This window comes from Neomonachus schauinslandi, chromosome 5 (assembly GCF_002201575.2).
Source record: "Neomonachus schauinslandi chromosome 5, ASM220157v2, whole genome shotgun sequence".
Lineage (NCBI taxonomy): Eukaryota > Metazoa > Chordata > Mammalia > Carnivora > Phocidae > Neomonachus > Neomonachus schauinslandi.
Genome location: NC_058407.1, coordinates 30,245,671 through 30,267,909, shown reverse-complemented (window position 1 = coordinate 30,267,909; position 22,239 = coordinate 30,245,671). Strand labels below are relative to the sequence as shown.

The window sequence follows — 22,239 nt, the reverse complement described above, 5'->3', positions numbered from 1 at the left end:
AGCACCATCAGCAACTCGAGGGGACTTGTCAGAAATGCAAATTTTTTAGCAAGGCCCCAAACCTATCATCTTATCAAATCCTCTGGGTTGGGGGCCTAGCAATCAACGTTTTTAAAAGGCTCTCTAGGTCACTCTAATGCATACTCAAGGTTGAGAACCACTATTATATATACATATCATTGTAAGATCAAATTTAAAAAATCTTCCCACTGCCTATGAAAATAAAAACTCCTTAACATAGTATAAAAAGCGCACAGTTTGAGGTGCCCTAAAATATGCTCTGTATCAGCTTTTTCTAACTCTTCCTCCCATACTCGCTTATACATATTATACTTCTGAAACTGGCCTACACTGACCATAAAAAGAGAAACGTGCTCACTCCCTTTAGGAGAAATATCTCTATCACTAGTCTCTTTCACCTCCTAAAATGTTAGTGTTTTTTGCTTCTTAGGTGCACGCTGCATTTCGTCCTGTGTGATGCCTACACACAGTGCATGTTCTGTATGTTATATGAAAAATACATCAATATAAAAACTAAAGAAACCCTTACCTCTCCTTTTTCATTTCGTATTCTTCTGTTGAAGTCTTTACCTTCTAGGCACAGAAAATCTTCCCCAGGATGTAAAATACCACATTTGGTGGCAATAGCCCGAGCAGTATTAATATTATCACCAGTGACCATCCGCACAGTAATTCCAGCCCTCTGACATTTCTTTATTGCCTCTGGTACCTGGTTTACAAAGAAAAATTCGTATTAAGAAAGAAAATAAGTATTTCCAAAGGAAAAAAAACCCACTGAACAAATAATGCCTTACTGCACAGTCCTACAAATAATGACAATTTTACTTTCATCTCAACATATTCAATATTTCTTGAATTACTCCCAGTAATCTCTTCTTTCCTCTTCTACTGCCACAGTCCTAGTTCAGGCTTCATTTTCAGTTGTGATCCTACTTAATTTGTTTGCATTATTTATTTACCAAAGGCTTCTTAAAATGCCCCCCTCCCCAACCATTATGCAGTTCTTTTCTGGTTGGCTTTCTATCTTTCCAGTTTTATTGCCCAGACAACACGAGAATAAAATGTTGGTGTGTTTTTTAGGGTTATGGGTAGCTCACTTTTTTCCCCCCACTCTGTACGTTTTAAGGATTACTTTACTTATTCTTGTACCTTTAATTGTCATGTATGTGCTAGTTAATTTTCAAATCGACATCTTTCTCCCACCTCATTCTGAGTGCTGGGTTCATAATTCCATCAGAGAAGGGAGAGTGGAATCTGGGTGTCCAAAACGGGGACCATGTTTTTTAAAATCTACCTAACAGAAACCTAGAGGTCATCTGACCTCTTCCAAATCTCTCTTACTCTACCCACCTTTAAAGGACAATGAGTCCTTGGATTCTACCTCAAACCTTCGCTGCACCTTGTCTCTCCTGCTTGTTGCCTGAACTACTGAAAATAGCTTTCTAACTGGTATTCCGTCTTTACGTTTGTTCCTCCTGTAAAACAACTGATACACCTGATAGAATTATTTTTCTAATAGATTTTCTTAAAAATACATGATGATTCCTCTACTGTTAACACTATAAGCCGCAAAGTTCTTAGTATAATAGAGTATCACACTTGAACCTCAAAATAATTTCTAGATTTATCTAGGATTTTTCTCTATGATACAACTTGATGGATGAATAATCTATATATTGTTTCTGTGTCTCTGCTTCTGGCAATTCCCTTTGCCTAGAAAATACTTCCTGCTCTTCTCTAACCAGGAAATCCATATTGATTCCTCTGGAGCATAGGGGCTGCAAATGCAAATGCCTATCAGGCCATGCGGGTAACATAAATGAGAAAAACATTGAACCCAACACTAATGCCTAACGAGAAAGCTATTTGGCTTTAGCTTTTTTTTTTTTTTTTTTTTACTGTGGTGGAATAAATGCCCATTGTTGACAAAACCTACCACTTTAAGAGAAAGCAGAAACCTACATTTGTGTATGCTCTCTCAATACATAATGCTTTACACACACATCCCCACACCCACACGGTCCAAAGAAAATTTGACTGAAGGCTAAATCTGGCCTTGCAGGCTGAAGGTTTATGACTTCTACTGTAAATACAGTTTAAATGTAATGTCTCTGGAAGCACCTTTTATGACCTATCTAGACAAAATTGTGTCTTTGTACAGCATATACATTAAAAAACAAATCAATATTTGATCTTGAAAACATTGGTTAGCTGTATAAAATGTAATATATATCCCGATATCTCATTTGAGATAAAAAGTAACCCAAAATTGTCCACCCAAGTACTCACTGATTACGTGGTATCCTGAGAGCATTTGGAATAGAGGGACATTGAATAACAGAGAGAAACTGGTCTTGGGTTAAAACCATGTGGCAAATAATATTTAAGAAGGGCAAACTAACATTTATTAATGGCCCACTAACTATACCAAATACCTCCACATAAAGCTCACAAACCACCTCCACTTTTACAGATAAGAAACTGAAGAGAACCTTGTTCAAGTACCTATGCAAATTCAATAAAGCTGGATTTATTCTAGATAGCTAATTAATCAAAATTCTCTGTATCAGGAATGCAGTCCACCATACCCACACAGAGAAGCCTGCTTTATATTACATGGTCTCACGTTAGTCTCAAAATATCCATCTCATTTTGTGATACTAAAAAAATTAAGTGCCACTTTCATGTTTAAAAAAAGATGAAACTCTTTATCAATGCCAAGAGCATGATAACAGCAATCTATTTTCCAAAGGACAAAAGTTGTAGACACCCTATTCTAATACTACATTTAGGTAAGAGTTAAGCCATAAATCAACGTATAAAACTTTGGTTTCCTTTTGATCAAAGGTTAGCAAACATTACCCACCTGGATATTTCAACATTTCTAAATAGGCTGCAGCTTCTGATTCTCTTATTCCATTGGTAGTGTCATTTACCACTCACCTAGAGATGCAAGGAGACTGACTGTCCCTCCTCTATAAGACATCTAATTGTGGAGCTATACTTTCCTCAGGAGATCTCCCGGAGCCCCTCAGGTGAGTATCCCAGCCTAGCTTACTTTCAGGCTAGTAGGTCCAAATGCCTACGTGACATACATTTGGATGTTTCAGACACCTCAACAATGTCAAGAATAGTATATCCAAATCCAACAGATTCATTCCTATTGGTTCTACCTCCATTTGAAATCATCCCCTTCTTTTCATCTTCCCTGCCACACTATATGTAGTGCTAAGCCATGATCATCTCTTGCCTGGGATCACTGCAATAATCTCCTGGCCTTCCTGCTTTGCTTCCTTGTTCTATTTCTTACACAGTACCCAAAATAGTATTTTAACAACACAAATTATGTTACTTCCCAGCCTGAATTTCTTTAATTACGTCCTACTGAGTTTTAGAATAAAATTCAGAACCTTAATTGTCTTGTAAGACCAAAGATAATCTTATCTGCCCCTTCTTGTCCACACTTACGGCCTTATTAGCCTCCTTTCTATCTTTGAAATAAATAGCTAATACTTTCTCATCCTCAGCCCTCTCTCTGAATTTTTTGTTCCATTTGCCTGGAATATTCTTCTTGCAGCTATTAATATGTTTGGCTCCCTTTCAGCTATCATATCTCAATTCAAATGTCTTATCTTCAGAGATCTCCTAATGTGGTCTAAGTTACCTAATTACATCACCCTGAGCATATCCTTTATAGCCCTTTTCACACTTGTAATTGTCATAGCTGGTTATCACCCTCCCAACTCCCCCCATATGCCAGCCAGAATGTAATGCCCCTGAGGGCAGGGACCAAGTCTTATTCCTTAGAGAATATATTTTCACTTGGCATACTGTCCAAGTATTTATCATTTTGTCTGTTTGTCTTACTTCTGTAGAAGATAAACTTCATGACTATTTTGCTTACTGCAGTATTTCCAGTTCCTAAAAAAAGTACCTGGTACTACACATTGGGTGTTGAATCAATTAGCTGATAGTCATTGAACAAAAGCTGCTTTTGCCTTTGTGCTTTTACTCATGTTGCTTCTTTGCTCAGAATGTGCTTACACCTGTCCCTTGAGGTCCAGCTAACACTGCATCCATTAAGACTCAGATCAGGTAATTAACCTCCCAGAAGTCTTACCTGACCCCTTCAGTGTTTAACAGAGCATAGCATCTTTTAAGTACACATGCTTTAGACAAAACCAGATTTGATTAGTTCTATGGTCTAGAGCTAACCTCTATACACCTCGATTTTTTTTTTCATCTGTTAAGTGAGAGTAGTAAGTCACAGAGGTGAATATTAAATGAAATAACACATGTAAGGCAGTTGGCATAGTTATCTGGCACACAGTAAGAATTAATTAAAAAGACGCTATTGCTTTAAACAAAGTTGGGTGCTCATGTTCTGTGCCCATATAACATGCTCCGGATAAATCTAACAATGTACTAACATCCTGAGTTATATTTACATGTTTGTCCATTCCCACCCAAGAATGACTTCTTTGAGGCCAGGGAATATACCCTAGTATAATGCTTGGCACACAGTTGCTAAACAAACTTTAAAATAAAGGACTTAAAGAGAAAAAGCAAAGTGTATAGTTGCATGCTGTCAAATAAGGTAACAGGATGTTTAAATTCAAATTAAATCTAAAAATTCCGTTTTTCAGTTGTACTAGCCACGCTTCAAAACCTCAGTAGTCACATGTGGTGAGGAGCTACTGTGGGAACAACATATAGAAAACTATCATCACAAGAAAGTTCTACTCAACAGTGGTGGTCTAGAGACCATGAAAACAAATAACTTAATGCATCTGGAATTTAATACAAATATCAACTGAAAAACCTACGCAGCCCAAGGCACTGTGCTAGGTTATGGTGCTGCCAAGTACATAAGATCCCAAAGAGAAGCGGTCTAATTAAAAACCGTCAATAAGTAGCATATACATCGCAAGCACTATTTTTTCACCTGTCTTGGATTCACCCAGGAAAAAAGAAAGAAAATCACAAACACTAAGAATGTTACTAGAAAGCTGGTTCCAGTCAGTGCCTGGATCCCCTAGGGTTAAGAGAATCTGCACATGAAAAAGCACAGAACGTTTCACCACCTCAGGTCTCACAGGGTCTTCAATCCCCACAACAGCAATGCACGTAAGACCGGTGACAATATCATTTTCATTATCCCACTCTGGTTCAGGTTCTCCCGCTGGGAAATCTCTGAATGCAAGACATATGGTTCTCAAGCCTTCTGATGCCATTGGTTCAATCACTGTTTTTACAATATCATCACGGTCCCTTGGTCTGAATACTTTTGCCTCACCATTAGCACTCAAGATTTTGAAACACCTAAAAGGAAATGTTGAATCCAAACATCAGTAGGTAACAAAAATAATGGTTAGTGCCATTTAAGTGAACTGGAAGGGCTAGAAATCATGGGATCTGACATCTGGAATTTAGAGGATCACATATGTTGCATTTCCACAGACTTAAATCACATTGGCTTTTTACCCTCCCCTTTATACAACAGTTTTACTTTTTATGGTTCTCACTGGATAGTTCTCCACTTTATCAGTTACTCTAGATGGTCTCTAAACCTTCTCTCTTGGAAATGCAATGCTTTTAAATTTTCACAAAGAACCCCTCGTGGCAGAGGAGAATAAACTACACACCTGTCCATTCTGGTACAGAATTAGGCATTAACTTGAACACAAAATTCACAAATAGTCTTCTTTTAAAGTAAAAAGTCAAGTTTAATCAACCCCTTACCTGAGATGCTGTTTCACCACCTACATTGTTTTAACCATGAAAGAAAAAAACTGACTGTTAAAGTAAGCATTCTACTGAAATGAGAGAGATAATGCCAAAATAGTTTTACTTTTCAGTGACACTAACTACAAAATTTCAGTTATGTAGTAAATAAAAGTCACACTATGTACTTCCCTAGTTAAACTTTCTTTTTCATGACTCCTTTCTCTGCTCCTCTCCCTTGGTGAGGCCGCCTCCTCCTGCGTCTGGGCACAACTTCTGTTTTGGTGATTTTCCAAAGCTCTCCATCACTGCTGAGGAGCTCCATTTGGACGCTGTAGCAACACCTTAGATCTACTGCGTGCAAGTCTAAACGCTGCCTCCTCAACATCAACATCAGCCCCAACAATTCCAATGTAAATCTAAAAGTCTCACCTGAACACTTCCTTTTTCTGCATCACCTCTACAGTATCAGCTCCTAAGTCCCGAAACTGGGCCTCTTAACAGCTTCCTAAGTGTTGCCTCTCCTTGCTGTTCCCCCTGCTGCTGCCTTCTCCTGGCTCCTACTTTAAGCTAGAGCTAGTGTAATAGCTTTTTAAATGAATTATCTGTCTCCAGCCCATCCTTTCTTTCCCTCCAACCCACCTTACTTCCTGATGTAAGAATTATCTTCAATCACAGATTTGGTCATTCTACTACCTGATGAAAAAAAAATACTCCGGTTATATCCTCTGGCCCACTTAATTCTTCCTGCTTAGCCTAACGTGTAAGAGCCCCTACAACAAAATGTACATATTACTGTGGGACTATTACCTATCAGACTGCAAGCTAGGTATTTCATATGCATCATTTTATTTCACTGTCAACGAGCTGGTGGTCAAAAAGCTTGATTTGGTTTTGATTCAAAAATCTCTCCTGTATCACCTATCTGCTATTCAGCAAGACATGGATGAGACAGATTTCTAACCTTTCACCCTGACATCAGATAACCAAGGGTTCAATAAAGGGAAGAGGCTCTGTGTGGCCTGTGTGTCACAAAGGCACATGACTACCCAGCTGAACCACGCGACTTGCTAACTCCCCAATATGGCCCATGTATTCCCAGCTCCTTCCCTTTGACGTGGCTTCCTTCACCTTGATGGTCTCACTTCATACCAAAACCTATCTGAAGTGCCGTATCTTTCATATGACAATGATCTCATCTTAAAACTCTGTAACCATCTGTCATGTGCTGCCATTTCAGTAATTTATTTATAGACCTGTCTCTTAAACCTGTTAGAATATAATCTGTCAAGCAAGATAACACTGGATTATAAGATACATATAAGCAAATTAAAAGTAAAAATTCTTTAAATGTTACAAGTTCCAATGGGCTGCTCTTAAATTGTGTTTTTAAATTCTCTACTGGAATTAAGGAAACCAAAATAATTTCAACACCTATAATAACATACAAACATTAGGGAAATTATACCTAAGTGTATAATGTCAAAACTGAAACTACTCGTCTGTAAAAGGACAGATAAAAGAGAAAAATGACCACTTAAAATGACAGGAAATATTTAAATATCACAGTGCAGCAGCACAGACCTAAAACCTCACTCTGATATAAAAGGAGAATTCTTAAGATCTAGGGTTAATGCTCTGCTACTCTAAGAACTTATCTGAAATTCATTCATCACATTTTCTGAGCTCACTATCTACAATGTGGCGTTGAAGATCAAGACATGAGTTTTTCTTCCCAGGAGGCCTTTATTTCTCATAATCCTCTATAACAACGGAGTCAACATGTCTAAAAGCAAAGATCAAGGTTTACTTTATTGAGTCTACCAGACTGAATGTAATGGGCACATTTTCCCTACAGCAAAATACTATGAAATAAAAGAAGCAGAAGTACAAAAATGGCAGAATACCATGGGCAAATATCTAGATACCATTAAAATATACTGAAAAGCTCTGAGGTCCTATCAAATGCCTGATGTTCACAAAAAAGGAAATAGCAACAATAACAACACAGCAGGTATTCCATAAAGCAACTATAGTGAGCAATTTATTCATCTAAGCATTTTACTCTTACTTTTTCAGAATTATCTCAGATGCACCCTTGCTGAATATTCGATAACTTCCATCTGAATTTTTCAGGACAGTACTCATGGACTTCCTAACAGAATTGAAGGTGTAGACTTTGTACAGTGCTTCTTCTGGTATTTCATTTCTAACATCCTGATAATCTCGTTTTAAATCCAAAAGAAGTCCCAACAAGGCACATTCAGTTTTATTACCAACATGACGAGGTAATCCACCCTCTTTCTCTGGTGGCTATAAGAGAAAAAGGTTTAGAAGCTAGTATCATCTTGTTTCTCTATGACAGTTTAACTTATAATGTAAAATAGAATGCGACATTCTAAAACAAAACTACATAGGAAACTTCTAGTAATATCAGCATTTCAAAGAGGGACACAAAAAGGTACGGTAGGAAGGATCTCTGAGGCGAGAATGACATGGATTCCAACCTCAGCCCTGCCAGTTACTAGCTACGTGAATTTTTGGCAAGTTACCCCACTGCTGTGGTCCTTGGCTTCAGCAACTGGAAAACAGGTGCACTTATGACCCAAGAATTAAGTGAGATAAGGCATGTAAAGTTTAAAGTTGGTTCCTGACACATAGTGAGATGTAATAAATTTTAATTCCTTTCCTTTTCTCTTCCTGTTTTCATTGAACATTTAAATAATTCAAAATTAAATCTTCTATACAAGTTTTTAAACTTAAAGCACTGCTGCCTTAAATATATGTATATAAAAGCTTTACTTCCTTCATCGTATCTTCACAAATACCACCTTATATATAATTATCACTATAGTAATAAGGCCAGATGTGATCATCTTTACTTAACAACGGAAGAAAGTAAAGCTCAGACTTTCAGCTAGTAAAAGGCAAAGCTAGATCTAGAACCAGGATCCCATAACTTTTCAGTATAATAATCCAATTCATGCGTATTTTCACTAGACAAGTTGTAATATTAATTCTGCTCATGGCCTTCATCCATCAATCACTAGAACACATATCAACTTAAGCAATTCCACACTTTATGTTACAAGTTAAGACTTTTAACTTGCAAAGTTAAAAATATTTTATTCTAAGGCAGCAGAAAGTCTGGAATTACTTTACTGAGTTAGTTTCAAAAAGTCTTGACTTCATTGGTAGGATCTACTGAGTAACTAAACAGAACATATAGCAAACACATGTAAGAACATATTCATTTAAGTTGAAATCTGGCTTCAAAATTTTCTCTAGAAAATTGAGAGTTGACTTTCTACAGTAAGATAGCCTGGTCTTTCACAAAATATGCTTAATAAGAATTTAAAATTAAGAACTTGTTATAAGGCTTGAGAGTTTCTAAACATGGGAAATTCAAAATACAGGAGGAGGAAAATGCAAGTGAACAAGGTATAAGTTGATCAACAGGTCTTTCTTGTAATGCAAATTATATTAAAGAAACTTACATACATTATCTGACTATATGACTTTTAAAAATTTAACACATCCAGTTCTCCAATAAGGGTAGGTCTGAAGAGCTACATACAGTCTATTATTACACATTTAAAAATTAATTTTCATATATAAATTATTAAAGAAACCTTACCAATATTTTTGATGTATAAGCACAATTCACAGAAATTCCTGTTACAAGATGGGACAAAATATTTGGTGGAATGGCTTCTGGTTCAGGAATCTTTTTATAGTGTTTTTCATTTATGTAAGCTTGAACAACCGTCATTCTGTTCATTGTCAATGTCCCTGTTTTATCTGAACAAATAGCTGTAGCATTTCCCATGGTTTCACAAGCGTCCAGATGCCTTACTAAGTTATTATCTTTCATCATTTTCTATGGTGATGAAAACAAAAAAACAAAACAAAAACACCTAGTTAAGCTACATACAAAACTACTCATTATATAAAATTGTAAAGTGCTTTAAATTAAGAACTAAACTCCCAGCTATATACAGTATAAAGCATTAATTTAATATTGGAAGAATTTTAGTATATTTGACCTATTTGAATAAGCTAAAGGGGTATACTAGCTTTCTGTAGTTATTTTTTTTTTTTACCAATGCATAACATAATCTAGTAAATGAATACAGATACCTGCACTCATATGCAAATCATGTTGACTATATGCCTCCAACAGCCTCTGTGAAGTGTCTTCACATTATGTAAGAGCAATGACAATCTGTATTCCAAGTACAATACTTACAGCATTGTAAAAGTATATGACATTTAAGGATTATGTCTCCTTATAAAGTGGAAAACAAATCACCAAGGAAAAAGTAGCTTTATCAGTTAAAATACAGAGCTTGTGGGCTTGTCTGATTTTTTCTTTTTGACTCTGATAGACTGAGATAATGTATCAAAACCAGAATGGGTCATTTTTATCTCTTCCATATATGCTGGTACACCTGGCATTCTCATCCTTAGGATAAACTCTTCCTCTTATTTACTCTCTTCCTCTTATGTACAAGAACAAAACAGTTTCAAAAAATACTAAGAGTTTTCACAGTAGCCCCAAAAGGCATTTAAGTTAAAATGCTTAATAATTCATTTTCAAAAATGTAGAATGAGTTAAAAATGACAAGAGCTATTTTACAACGTGTATTCTGTGACTACTGATATGCAAGATACTGCAAAAATTGGTTCTTTGAAGAAATAAATATGCAGAAGAGGTGTACCTCCCAAATTATGTGTGATTTGCATGAATATTGAACATAAAAGAATGAAGTTCTACAGTGAAAAAACAGGTACTCAATTTCACAAAGTACTAATAAAGGATCCAGAAAGACTACACACCTCCATGGAAAAGAACTTAACTGGTAACATTCGGTCTAAATATTTAATAAAAGCTTATAGAACAGTAGTTAAAATGCTCTTACTCATTTTCTAGTAATGTAAATTAATTCTGCCTGTATCTTTTTGATCAATTGAAAAATTAATGTTATTGATGACTACTCAAGATGAACTGACAGTACTGATAAAATGATGTGTCTAAAACTTATTTCTAATTATTTCAAAACTTCAAAAAAAAAAAACAAATAGGTGACTGCACTGTATTTCATCACACTGAAACATTTACCATTTGAAATGAAAGATGTTAAATGCCTGAAAAGAAAATAAACTCAAACAGTAAGCAAAAAATATTCTTATCTTGACGGGTTTATTGTAAAATATGTTGGAATACTAAGGATCAGAGAGCTCCAGCAGAAACCGTGACGATTTATATTGCTCATCACCATCAGCAATACTACTTAAGAATAGCTAATTTAACACCAGAAAATTGATAAGAGCCGCATTCTTCCCATTAAGTATAATTTTACCTGCAAAGCCATTTTGAAAGGTCAAAATTGCCCAAGCTAAACCTTTTTAAAAATCCAATTCACCTTTTCCATATAAGATCTAAAATTAATTAAAATAAATTAGTAACCTTCAACCAGATTACAAAAGCAGTAGTGAGCAAAGGCGTCAACTACTGCAGGTGACACTGGAAGGGACTGAGTAGAGTAAGAGCAGGCGATTTACAGCAAGAGCGAGTGGGCCCTGGATTATGTGACAAACTACGGGAGGGCTGGTGAGGCTGGACCAGAAGAGCACCAAGAGGTCGGCAGGGCCACACTGGCCGGACCCTGCAGGCCACGGGGAGCTTGGATTTTTTCTCAGTATGATGTAAGGAAACAATATAGCTGAATTCTATTTCAGAAACAGGAGTCTGCCTACTGTGTGGAAGCTCGGCTGTGTTGTGATGAGGGTAGAAGAGTGCAAACGAGGAGGGCCGAGAAGGTTCAACTTGAGAGAAGCCTCTATGGTGTTTTCCCACAGGTCAATGACACACATTTTTACTTTAATTTTACAGATGGAGAAAAGGGAGGTGATGTGACTTGCAACATAACTACCATGTAACAGTGAAAATTAAGCTAGAACTTTGCTTCGCGGGGTTGTGCTCGGTTTTGTGTCAAGGCTGCCCTGTAAGGAAATGTATATGTATACCTTGATGTATAGAGACCTTCAACTTGGGGGTGTTGGGGGGTGTGTGGGGGGGGTGGGGGGTGGCGCTGTGACAGCATTTCTAAAGGGAACTAACTATAAATTTCTGGAAAACTCCTTTCAGAACCAGAAAGAAAAGAGTCACCACAGGAGTGAATTTTCTCTACCAATGAAAGCTTTAAACTTAGTAAATCGACTTAACCCTTTTCTGCTTACCTTGACTGAGTAAGCCAGGGAGATAGTGACGGCAAGGGGAAGACCCTCTGGTACCGCAACCACTAGAACTGTAACTCCAATAATGAAGAACTTCACAAAATATTGTATGTAAATCGGTGTGCACTCCGCAAGCCATGGTCTCTTCTGAACCCAGAAGGTATCAATGACAAAATATAATACTAGAATGATAACTGTGATGGCAGACATCAACAAACCTTTCAGTATATTAAAAGAAAAAAGAAAAAGGAAAAGGAAAAAATGTCATTATTTCAGGAGTCCAGACACTCCCCATTGTCAGTTACATATTAGCCACCACAAGAAATTACCACTGGTTTGAGAATACTTAAATTTCTCTGAGAAACTGTTCTCTCTCTCTTTTTTTTTAATTGCACCTAACTCATCGTTTGGCATTGTCAGATTTAATTTCTGCTTCCAAGTATAGCCCTGTCCCCAGGAGAACTGGTAGGAAAGTGTTTATGATTCTTTCCTAGGCCTAATTTTATCTTCCGCCTTCTACTAAAGCTAAGACAAAATAATAGGCAACGACAAGGAAAATACCAAAAGCTTACAGTAAGTGGGTACTTTATACATTGGCAACTGCTTACTGTTGAAAGAGAAGACGGTAAAAATCTGATCAACGGGGAGACTTGGAATTAATATTCAACCCTATGTCTTTTACTAAAAAAATGAATTTTCTCAATTGTTTTTTCATCTATCCTTAGTGCTTCATGTTTTACAAACCATTTACCTGTTTTGTTTACTTGTTAGCCTATTACAAATGAGTACTGAAAAATAAGACAAATCCACGTATCTGCACCTAATAATCTAACCATCTTAAATCCACCCTTTTCCCCAACACTGAGGCAGTATTACCCTTTGGCTATATATTACAAAAAGCGAGTATTTGCTATTGGATAAACTTATTCAGAACAGAAGCAAAACCTCACTTTTTCCAACATACTCCTAAGAAGTAGAATTACATAATTTAAGCGATTTTAATAGTATATGCTGATTTATCCACGTGTTCTTTCACATGGATGATACTACTGGAGGGCATGCTGTTTTTAGCTAAGAGCTCTGCTTCTGCTTCTTTTCTCCACTCTAGTTTTATTAACAGGTGTTTTCTAGTGAGGATAGCAATTTAGTAACTTTGGCCTCACCAGGATGGTGCTCTAACTAAGCATTTCAATTTAAGTAAATGGTAATTTTTAGAAAAACATATACCTAATTTTCTTCATAGTCAGTAAAAAGATGAGCAAAATGTGTGGTGAAATTTCTTTTTATTAAAATATAGTTGGGGGGCACCTGGGTGGCTTATAGTTGATTAAGTGTCTGGCACTTGACTTTGGCTCAAGTCATGATCTCAGGGTCCTGAGACTGAGCCCTGCATCAGGCTCTGCGTTCAGCAGGGAGTCTGCTTGAGGATTCCCTTCCTCCTCCTCTCCCTCTGCCCCTCCCCTCACTCACATACATTCTCTCTGCATCTCTCAATCAATCAATCTTTCTTTTGAAAAAATAAAATAAAATACAGTGGGTAATCTGCTCTGAGTACCCACACTGCTAGCACTCTCTACTGGTCCCAGAAATCCTGAGAAATTCAGAGATGAGCGTATGGGCTTGTGAACTGGGCAGTCTTTGGCACTAATCCTAACCTGACCACTTATTAGTTAGTTCCTACCACGTATACTGGGGATTAGAGTCCCTAAGCTGCAATGGTATCATGATGATCTGCAATAACTCAAAGGCCTGGTATACTGTGGATAAAACGGAAAATATTTTTAAACCCCCTTCCACTCACAAAGCAACAATTTGCAGCCTTAAGTGGGTCAAAAGACCATTTTCAAGCAGAGGGTTAGCATATTTTAAAAGCAAAACCTTATTTCCTTCTGTATATCATACCTGCTTTGCCAATCTGAACAGCCAGCTTTGTAAGTTTCCCTTGTAAGACAGATTTTTCCTTTTTTGGCAAATTTGCTTTCTTTTTGTCTTTTTCATCACCATCTCCACCTTCTTCACTCTTCAAAGGCTGCATTTCCATGGCTGCACCATCCTGGGCTTTTGCTACGTGTAAGAGCAAATAAAACCTCACTACATTTTTAAAGGCACACAAAACTATCAATATTTTGAAACAATTTTTGAAACAAATCAGTTTCTTATAGAAACTAGAAAAGCTTTAAACATTCAGCTTTGTGTGTGCATGGGTCTATGTCTAGCCAGAGAAAATAAGACAATGGTGACACGAGGCTGTGAATCTTCAAACCAGACATTTAAGAATGTTGTGCCAGGTAAGAGGGATGAGGCAGAGGAAGGAACATGGGATCCTTAAACTAAGAACTAATACCAAATCACTTCTCTTCCCCCATGTTGTGTTTGATAAGATTCATTTCCAAGCACTATAAATCCCTCCCACTTATGACCATAATAATAGAACATTATGTGTATACCATACAGAAAAATGTACATATGTTTACAGACCTAAATAAATGCAAAAAACCACTTAAGTTTTATACTTTGTTTCTTACACATTTTTCCTGGCAATGATATAGTAACCAATGTTAAAACAGTTCAAGTGCTGAAGTTGAAAGTTACCTACAATCTGGATTTTTCTTAGCTTACTACCACAAATCATAGTTAAAAATCTTATTGCCATTGTAAAGGCAGCATGACTAAGGCACTGGCAGGAAGAGAGGTTAACCCAAGTTAACATAAACTGTTGATTTCCCTTGCTACATGTATCCTACTTTAGGATGAATACAGTACACAGTAGACATATTTTTGGATATAATGAAAACAAGCTAACTGTACTTTTTATCCTTGTGAACTTACCTTTGTTGCGATTCTCAATAGCTCCATCTTGTTTCTTATCTGTAGGAACAAAATGGGAATTAAAGCTTTCCAAAAGAAATAAAGACAGCCATGCTAAATTATGCAGAGGTAGTTCACATTTCTTAACAGAATTGTTACACAATGGTGTGTGCTTGTATAGATTAGAAAGCATTTGGCTTGTAATGACCTGCTGGGTCAATCATTCCCCAGGTCTTCACCAGGGGAAATACTCCAAAATAATTTGGGGCATCAGTATTTGTTTGATTTCTCCATAAGACTTTACTCCTGCATATGCTGTAATGAACCCAAATATGGTACAAGAGGTTCTCAAACTAAATACACATGTAATTCTAAGAATGGAGAAATGTCACGAAGACAACAGGCACACAGGATGTTGGGAAGACAGGAGAGGCAAGTCAGTAAAATTAGAATATGAATGTAAAGAACGGGCCAGTAGGACTACCAGTTAAGATAATTCACCAAATTAGTTTTCAATTTGGAGAAAACAAAGATGGGAATGTCTAAAGCAATAAAGTAATCAAGGAGGGACTGAGTCTATTGTTTGGAGCAGGCAGTGTAATACTGAAAATGAGAAAGAGGAAGCAGAGCCAATCCTTCTTCCACCTTCTCTATCTCGAAGAGCTATCTTCAAACTGGGAAACATGGAACAGAGTCAAGAAGGAACAGATGTTCAAGATAGATGACGAGAAAGGAAGAGACTATCTAGCTACTTTCAATAGGATCTGAGTTCAGAGGAACCAGACAGCTACATTCTAGACTAGGAAGGAAATGAGAAAGATTACCCTGAACTGCTTCTGGGTAACGGCCAAAGCAGTCAAGGGAATGAGAGAAGGGCTGGAGTCCACAGATGGAAAATGCCCCATTCTAGGAAGAAAAAAACAAAACAAAACAAAAACACAACCCCAAGAATCAAAAATGATAGACAATGAGTTAGATGTTCATTCCTGGGAATATTTTTGACTGGATTAATAAAAACAGAGGTATAAGACCTTAGAAAAAATAGTGCTTGTTAGAAAAGACACTGTGGGGTCAACAAGAATAAAGTCATGATGCAAACTTCCCTTACAAAAATAAGTAAATAGGGTCCATTGACCTTCGACTCCTATAAATTAGAATGCAGCGCAGTGTATGGTTAAGCATACAGACTCTTGAGCTAAACAAGCAGGTCTGATCTGCCACTTACTAGATCTTTGACCTGGAGCAAGTACATAATCTCCGTAAGCCTCAGGTTACTCATCTTTATGTCCTAGGGTTTTAAGGATTAAGGAGATAATGCACATAGCATTCAGTAAGTGGTATCATTATTACTGGTTTTCAAATTGCCTTCCACTCCACCTTAAGAAACCTAAGGAGGCACGTGGAGGGCTACTGTAAGGACTGGAACAGGAGAACTTAGAATGGGGGTCTTGCTACCTTCAACTTGCAGTCAGAACTGTTCAAATACATTTTTGTTTAAACTAAAAATTTTGCAACTGAAGACAAAACCCCAAATAATAAAACATCCAAATATTAAAAAACATGGTTGTAGTTATAGCAAACCAAGATTTTAGGAAGGTTTTATTTTAGAAGATCTCAAAATACGTATGTTTAGGAGAGAAAGAGGGGCTTACTCTCCTAAGTAAAATTAAGTAAATCCAAGTGGTTAAACCACAGTAAACTGCTGTCACCCTAAAGAGAAAGAACTCTGGAGGTGCCAACCTGAGCAGGAGAAAAGGGTGATATAGCAGATACTTAGAAGCAGGGTGGGGAAGGCTTTTTTTAAAAAAGTAACAAGCCAGGGGCACCTGGGTGGCTCAGTCATTGAGGGACTTCCCGGGGTCCTGGGATCGAGCCCCACATTGGGCTCCCTGCTCCGTGGGAAGCCAGCTTCTGCCTCTGCCACTCCCCCTGCTTGTGTTCCCTCGCTCGCTGTCTCCCCTGCCCAAATAAATAAATAAATCTTAAAAAAAAAAAGTAACATGCCTCCAAGCTAAGTAATTCTGAGCAGTCTCCCTACCTACCTATGACAGTTCTGGTAAGATCCTTGTGGCTAAACTATGGTTATCAATTTTTGCTGAGGATAGCTCAACTTGTAGGGACAGCAGGTACAATGGGTCAAGATCAAATTTCTAAAATCTTGGTATCTAATACTTTGAGCTAAATGTAATAAACAGAATGGGTGTCAACGTAAAGTCTTCATGTCCAGAAACCAACTACTTAAGCACAGACGGGGAAATGTGAATAGTAGAAAACGTGAAATAGATTAAAAGCTCAATGAGACCAAAATGTGATATGATTGACAAAGAAAGCTACCACTGAAGAAGCAGAAGAGATAAGCAAATCGGAAGTGAGAGTTTAATTCATTTTGCTGGTCAGGTAACAGAAAGATGCTAAAACTAAACAGAATAAAGCAAGCTAATGCAGGTGTTCAAGGAGATGCTGAATTTGTCTGGCTAAGTAAAAGGGATTGATGTATGCACTAAAGGCCCTTGATGGACTGTGATGTCTACAAGAAAAATGGGGACATGGAAGGGACTCCATTAAATTCTACCACTTGAGAGTACTACATAAATTTTTGTAGAACGTTTCGTATCAGAACCTCATAAAAGAAGTGTATTTTTCTGTGCCAGTTCTTACAACCAGGTGCTGTATTTCCAAATACCCATTCTCAGAGAAAATTGCTGATCTTACTTTTCTTTTCCTTTTTCTTTTCGTCTTTCTTTTCTTCCTCTTCACCTCCGGCTCCAAGTAAGGTAAAGATAATTCCAGTTTGAGAATTAACACCTACAGCAGTAACGACCATTCTTCCAGAGCCTTCCATTACATGAGTACCTACAGCAACAGAAAATCTGTTTTTTAAAATTGTTATGGCTTTTTTCCTCTTACCTTCAAATTTCAAACTTAGTCATATTGTCTTTAATACCCAGTACTTAATAAGATAAATTCAGTAAGACATTAAATAACCTAAATTCTTATGCTGAAGGTCTTAACTCTGTAATCCATCTCATCTGAATTCAAAGCGCACGCCATTTACCATGCGATATTGGGCAAATTATCACATCTCAACTCCTCACCCATAAAATGAGGATAACAGTACCTACCTTTAATAAAAACAATGAGACTCAAATAAAGGTACAAATGTAAAGTGCCTTTGCACACTGCCTGGAATTTGGGGGGGGGGTTCAAAGAATGCACATTAATTTTATTACCATCATCATTATTGACATTTCTGAGAAACACATTGCTTAAAAAAAAGAATGTTCTTTATAACCAAATGCCCCATTTACCACACCCAAACCCAAATCTCTACCTAAACCAGCTTTCATCCCAGCCAGCCTAGATCACTGCAACAGCCTCCTAGCTAGTCTGTCTTTCCAGTTTGTCCTACATCAGTTTTAATCTTCCTAAAATGTGAATTTTCTCACAAGCGTCTCATGGCTCAAAAACCTCTGATTCTACACTGCTGAATGGATTAAGTCCAAAGTCTTAACCTTGAGATCAACCAACCCTTCAAACTTTTCACCCACTTCTCTAACATAAAATTCCATGACAGAGAGCTATGGTACAGAAATGGGAACGCTGATTGTATTCTGACTGTCCCTTACAACAATCTTGCAAGTTGGTAGGCATTATTTTTTCTTATTTTCTAAACATTTGCCCAAGGTTACACAACAATTAAGTGTCAAGACAAAGATTCAATCCAGCTCAGTGCAAGGGGCATATTCTTCTTTTAATACAATGCCGACAAGTTTGCTGACCCTTCTCCAACTTGTACATCCACATCTCTGCACCTTTCCTAATTAAAAGGCTTCCCATTTCTCTACTGTTGTATTTTTGTGAATTTTAAGTGGCTTTCAAAAGCAACTCTTTTTTCTAAACTCTCAATAAAGTCTTCTTTACCATTATCACGTTTATTTGATCTCCTAGGTTACAACCATATGGGGGACAGGTTCTGTTGCCCCTACCACCATCTTATCTACCAAATCAATACACAAAGGTTATTTGCTAAATAAAGTCATAAAGCATATGTACTTATTCCAGTAGTTAAAAACTTAACATTTGTCAACTTATTACTGGGGAACTTATCCAATGTGAATATTTGAGGCCTTTGATTTTCTTGCTTTTATTTTTATTTTGTTGTTGTTGTTTTAAGTAGGTCCCAGCCCCAGAATGGAGCCCAACACGGAGCCTGAACTCATGACCCTGAGATCAAGACCTGAGCTGAGATCAAGAGACGGATGCTTAACCAACTGAACCACCCAGGTGCCCCTGATTTTCTTGCTTTTAAAAATCTATACTCTGAATATTTCACTAATTATTAGCCCTTCTGTCAGTGAAAAGGCAAAGAAAACAAGAAATGAAATTCAGGATAGTGAAACAATATTGAGCAACTTCTACATGTAAAAGGCAGTTTCTTTTAACGATTCTGGCTTTTGGTAGATTTCCATTTTTTTATGTTCTATTCCTCCTTACCACAGGTAATCAGATGCTGGCGGTTAATGTGCTCAGGCAAAGTAAACAGTTTTTGTTCTGGTCATATCCCCACTGCTAACTGAATAACTGCTTTTAAAAATCTAAATTTAAAAAGCCAAGAACAGCAGTGAGAAAAGGCATCATGAGAATACATTTAAAAATAAATGCATTTTATGTTTTTTAGTACATTTTTGGAATAGGGAAATAAATGCAGAAAAACTTTCCCACCCACATTACGATAAGAGACTCGGCAAAGTTATTTCAGTCTTTTCTTAACCATGGAATATTTACAGAGTTCTTGCAGTACACTTGATGTGTCAGGGACCTGAGTCTACATAAAGCTTACTAGCAATCTCTGTTAAAATAGAAAAGGACCAAAGTTCAGTTAAAGGACATCAACCTGAAGAGCTAAGCACTTTGTAAATAAGCTAGATGCACATAAAAGTCCCTGCAGTATATATGGCAAAAAGGCAAGAGAATACCACCTCAGTTTGCCAAATACCATGGCCCAGACAGCCTATGGTGGTTAAGATATAATTAGATTGCCTTCCCCTCCTTGGAAAGACTATAGATTTTATCTGGTTAACAATTACAGTTTCTCAAAACTATGGCAAGGAATAAGTAAAGTAAGTATACGTTGTACTTAAATACATCATATTTCTATATCTAAGATATGTCTACTTAGAATGAATTACAAGTATACCCATGTAAAGAAAAAACCAAATAGGATGTTCTTGGTAGTGCAAAATTTTAAAGGTATACAAATCCCAAGATTTTTCTGAATAAGTCTGTATTGTAATTGGGACCTCTACCCTTTAATAATGGTGCTTATGTAATTACTCTGATTTTTAGTGGTGGGATGTTTTGCAATAAGCTTTTTAGGCACATATTAAATCTTAAAAAGGTTAATAGTTAGGCTGAAGTATATGCCCAAAAGTTGTGACTCTGACTTAACTTGTCACAGGTTTGACTTTGGTTTCAGTAAAACCATGTTCAATTAAAATATAAAGTTCAGAGAGAAGAACTGAACAATTACAGCCACCATGTTATTATAGTTAAATCAGCATAAATCTCCTTACAATGTATAAAATGTTAGCATTCCATTAACATCTGAAAATGGTAATAGAAGACAAAAAGGCAACATTCTGCTTGCTCCAAACTCTGGTATAATTAAGTCTAACAAACATATGTAAACAACGGTCTTAGAGGCAATTTTGTAAATTCTATAAAGAATCCTAGAAAATTAAGAGTAAAAACCTGGAAATCAAATGTAAAGTACTGGCAGTGCTGTTGGAATCAAGTTGTGGTATTCTGGCTTCTTCTCATTCGCCATTTTAGAAGGCCGCGCAGTATTTTCCCACCATCTCTTCCCTTTCATTTCCGATTAACCTCAGGTCAAGCTACCAGTTACTGTTACAAGAGCCTCCCAGGTAGACAGCTACCTCCCCATTTCAAACAGTACCCTCACCTGTACAAATCCTGTTCTTTGTTCTCAGAACATGTCTCACCTATGTGCAAATTCAATCCTCCCCAGTAGATGTGGTGCCACTGCCAGGCCTACTGTTGATTAGTCATGTAATCTTTGATAAATAATTTATGTCTCAGATTTATTCCTCAGCAGTTAAATGAAGGAGTCAGATTAGTAAATTTTAAGGATTTTATCAGTTCTTAAAGACAAAAACAAACAAAAAAACCCAAAAACCTCTCCTTGGTAGTTCATCATAGGGAATTCATTAATTTGCTTTAAAAGCAATCATTCTTTAATTTTATATATCAACAGGCCTTAAGAATAAACGTTAAGACAGAAAAATAGAAAAGCAGAAATCATCAGGCTTGTATTTTAGTTTTATCATTACACTAATACCGACTCAAAAACTCTTGGTTTTTTGTGTTTTTGTTTTTGTTTTTTTTTTTGACTTAGGCTCCTCATTTGTAAAATAGGGCTCTGGATTCAAAGACCTCTAATATCTCTGCCAACTTAAAAAAAAAAAAAAAAGGTCCCTAAGGATTATAAGGGTAGAAGCTAACACAAAATACAGAATCCTTCACATTGCAGGCTGTTAGGGAAACTATGTTTGCTGACAACGGGATATAGTTGTGGAAGAGAAAAAAGTGCAAAGATAAGAAAGAAGTTCATACCTGATAGAAGTAAGGGATCCTTATCTAAAGACTTCTTAACATGATCAGATTCACCAGTCAATGAGCTTTCATCAATTTTAAGATCATTGCCTTGAATCAGTATGCCATCAGCTGGAAGAAGATCACCTAAAACACAAAGCAATGGTATGCTAAATTATAAACAAGATTACAGTAACTCTACCTCTAGCGTTAAGAGGTATTGCTCATTTTTTACTTACCATATTTCACCTGAGCAATATCTCCAACAGTAATGTCAGCTACAGGTATCTGAATGACCTGACCACCCCTGATGACTGTGAACTTCTGTTCTTGTTCAATTCGACTCTGCAAACCTCTGAACTGTTTTTCCTTACTCCAGTCATTGAAAGCTGTTACTAATACCACACACACTACTGACAAGAGGATTGCAGCGCCTTCAATCCAGCCAGTTTCTCCTTCACCTTCTTCCTCTCCAACAGAAACTTCTCCACAAACTGTATGGAAAGAAAGAAAATGCTTATCAAAAAAAAAAAAGATTCTGAACTGATGACAATAGACATCCAGTAAGTTAATTATGGCGTTTACATACCTTGTTAATTTTACTCTAAATACGTCACTGAACCCAAAGCATTCCGTAATGATAAGAATGCTTACTACGTCAAGTTCCCTCAGGATGGGGAGGCAGTCTAGGGTTCTAGTTAAGAGTAAGAACACCAGGGAGGATGAAATCTCAGCCTCAAGGCAAGTTACTTATTAGTGAGACTCCATTTCTTAATCTGTCAAATTAGCATACCACCACCTACTCCACCAGAGTTGTGAGGATTAAATGAGAGA

General features: G+C 36.9%; 1 protein-coding gene across 3 annotated transcripts in view; it reads right to left on the bottom strand.

The window, feature by feature from the left end:
• Positions 1 to 22,239, bottom strand: part of ATP2B1 (ATPase plasma membrane Ca2+ transporting 1) — a 125,897-nt gene that overhangs the window by 23,090 nt on the left and 80,568 nt on the right. For all 3 annotated transcript variants that reach the window (XM_044915360.1, XM_021687323.1, XM_044915361.1), the window contains exons 4-13: positions 21,645 to 21,899; positions 21,427 to 21,552; positions 17,506 to 17,646; positions 14,815 to 14,853; positions 13,888 to 14,049; positions 11,989 to 12,203; positions 9,383 to 9,625; positions 7,817 to 8,058; positions 5,106 to 5,343; positions 551 to 730 (exon numbers count right to left, since the gene is read on the bottom strand). In XM_044915360.1, coding sequence (XP_044771295.1) covers positions 551 to 730; positions 5,106 to 5,343; positions 7,817 to 8,058; positions 9,383 to 9,625; positions 11,989 to 12,203; positions 13,888 to 14,049; positions 14,815 to 14,853; positions 17,506 to 17,646; positions 21,427 to 21,552; positions 21,645 to 21,899 — 1,841 coding nt within the window. The remainder of the gene's footprint in view (positions 1 to 550; positions 731 to 5,105; positions 5,344 to 7,816; positions 8,059 to 9,382; positions 9,626 to 11,988; positions 12,204 to 13,887; positions 14,050 to 14,814; positions 14,854 to 17,505; positions 17,647 to 21,426; positions 21,553 to 21,644; positions 21,900 to 22,239) is intronic.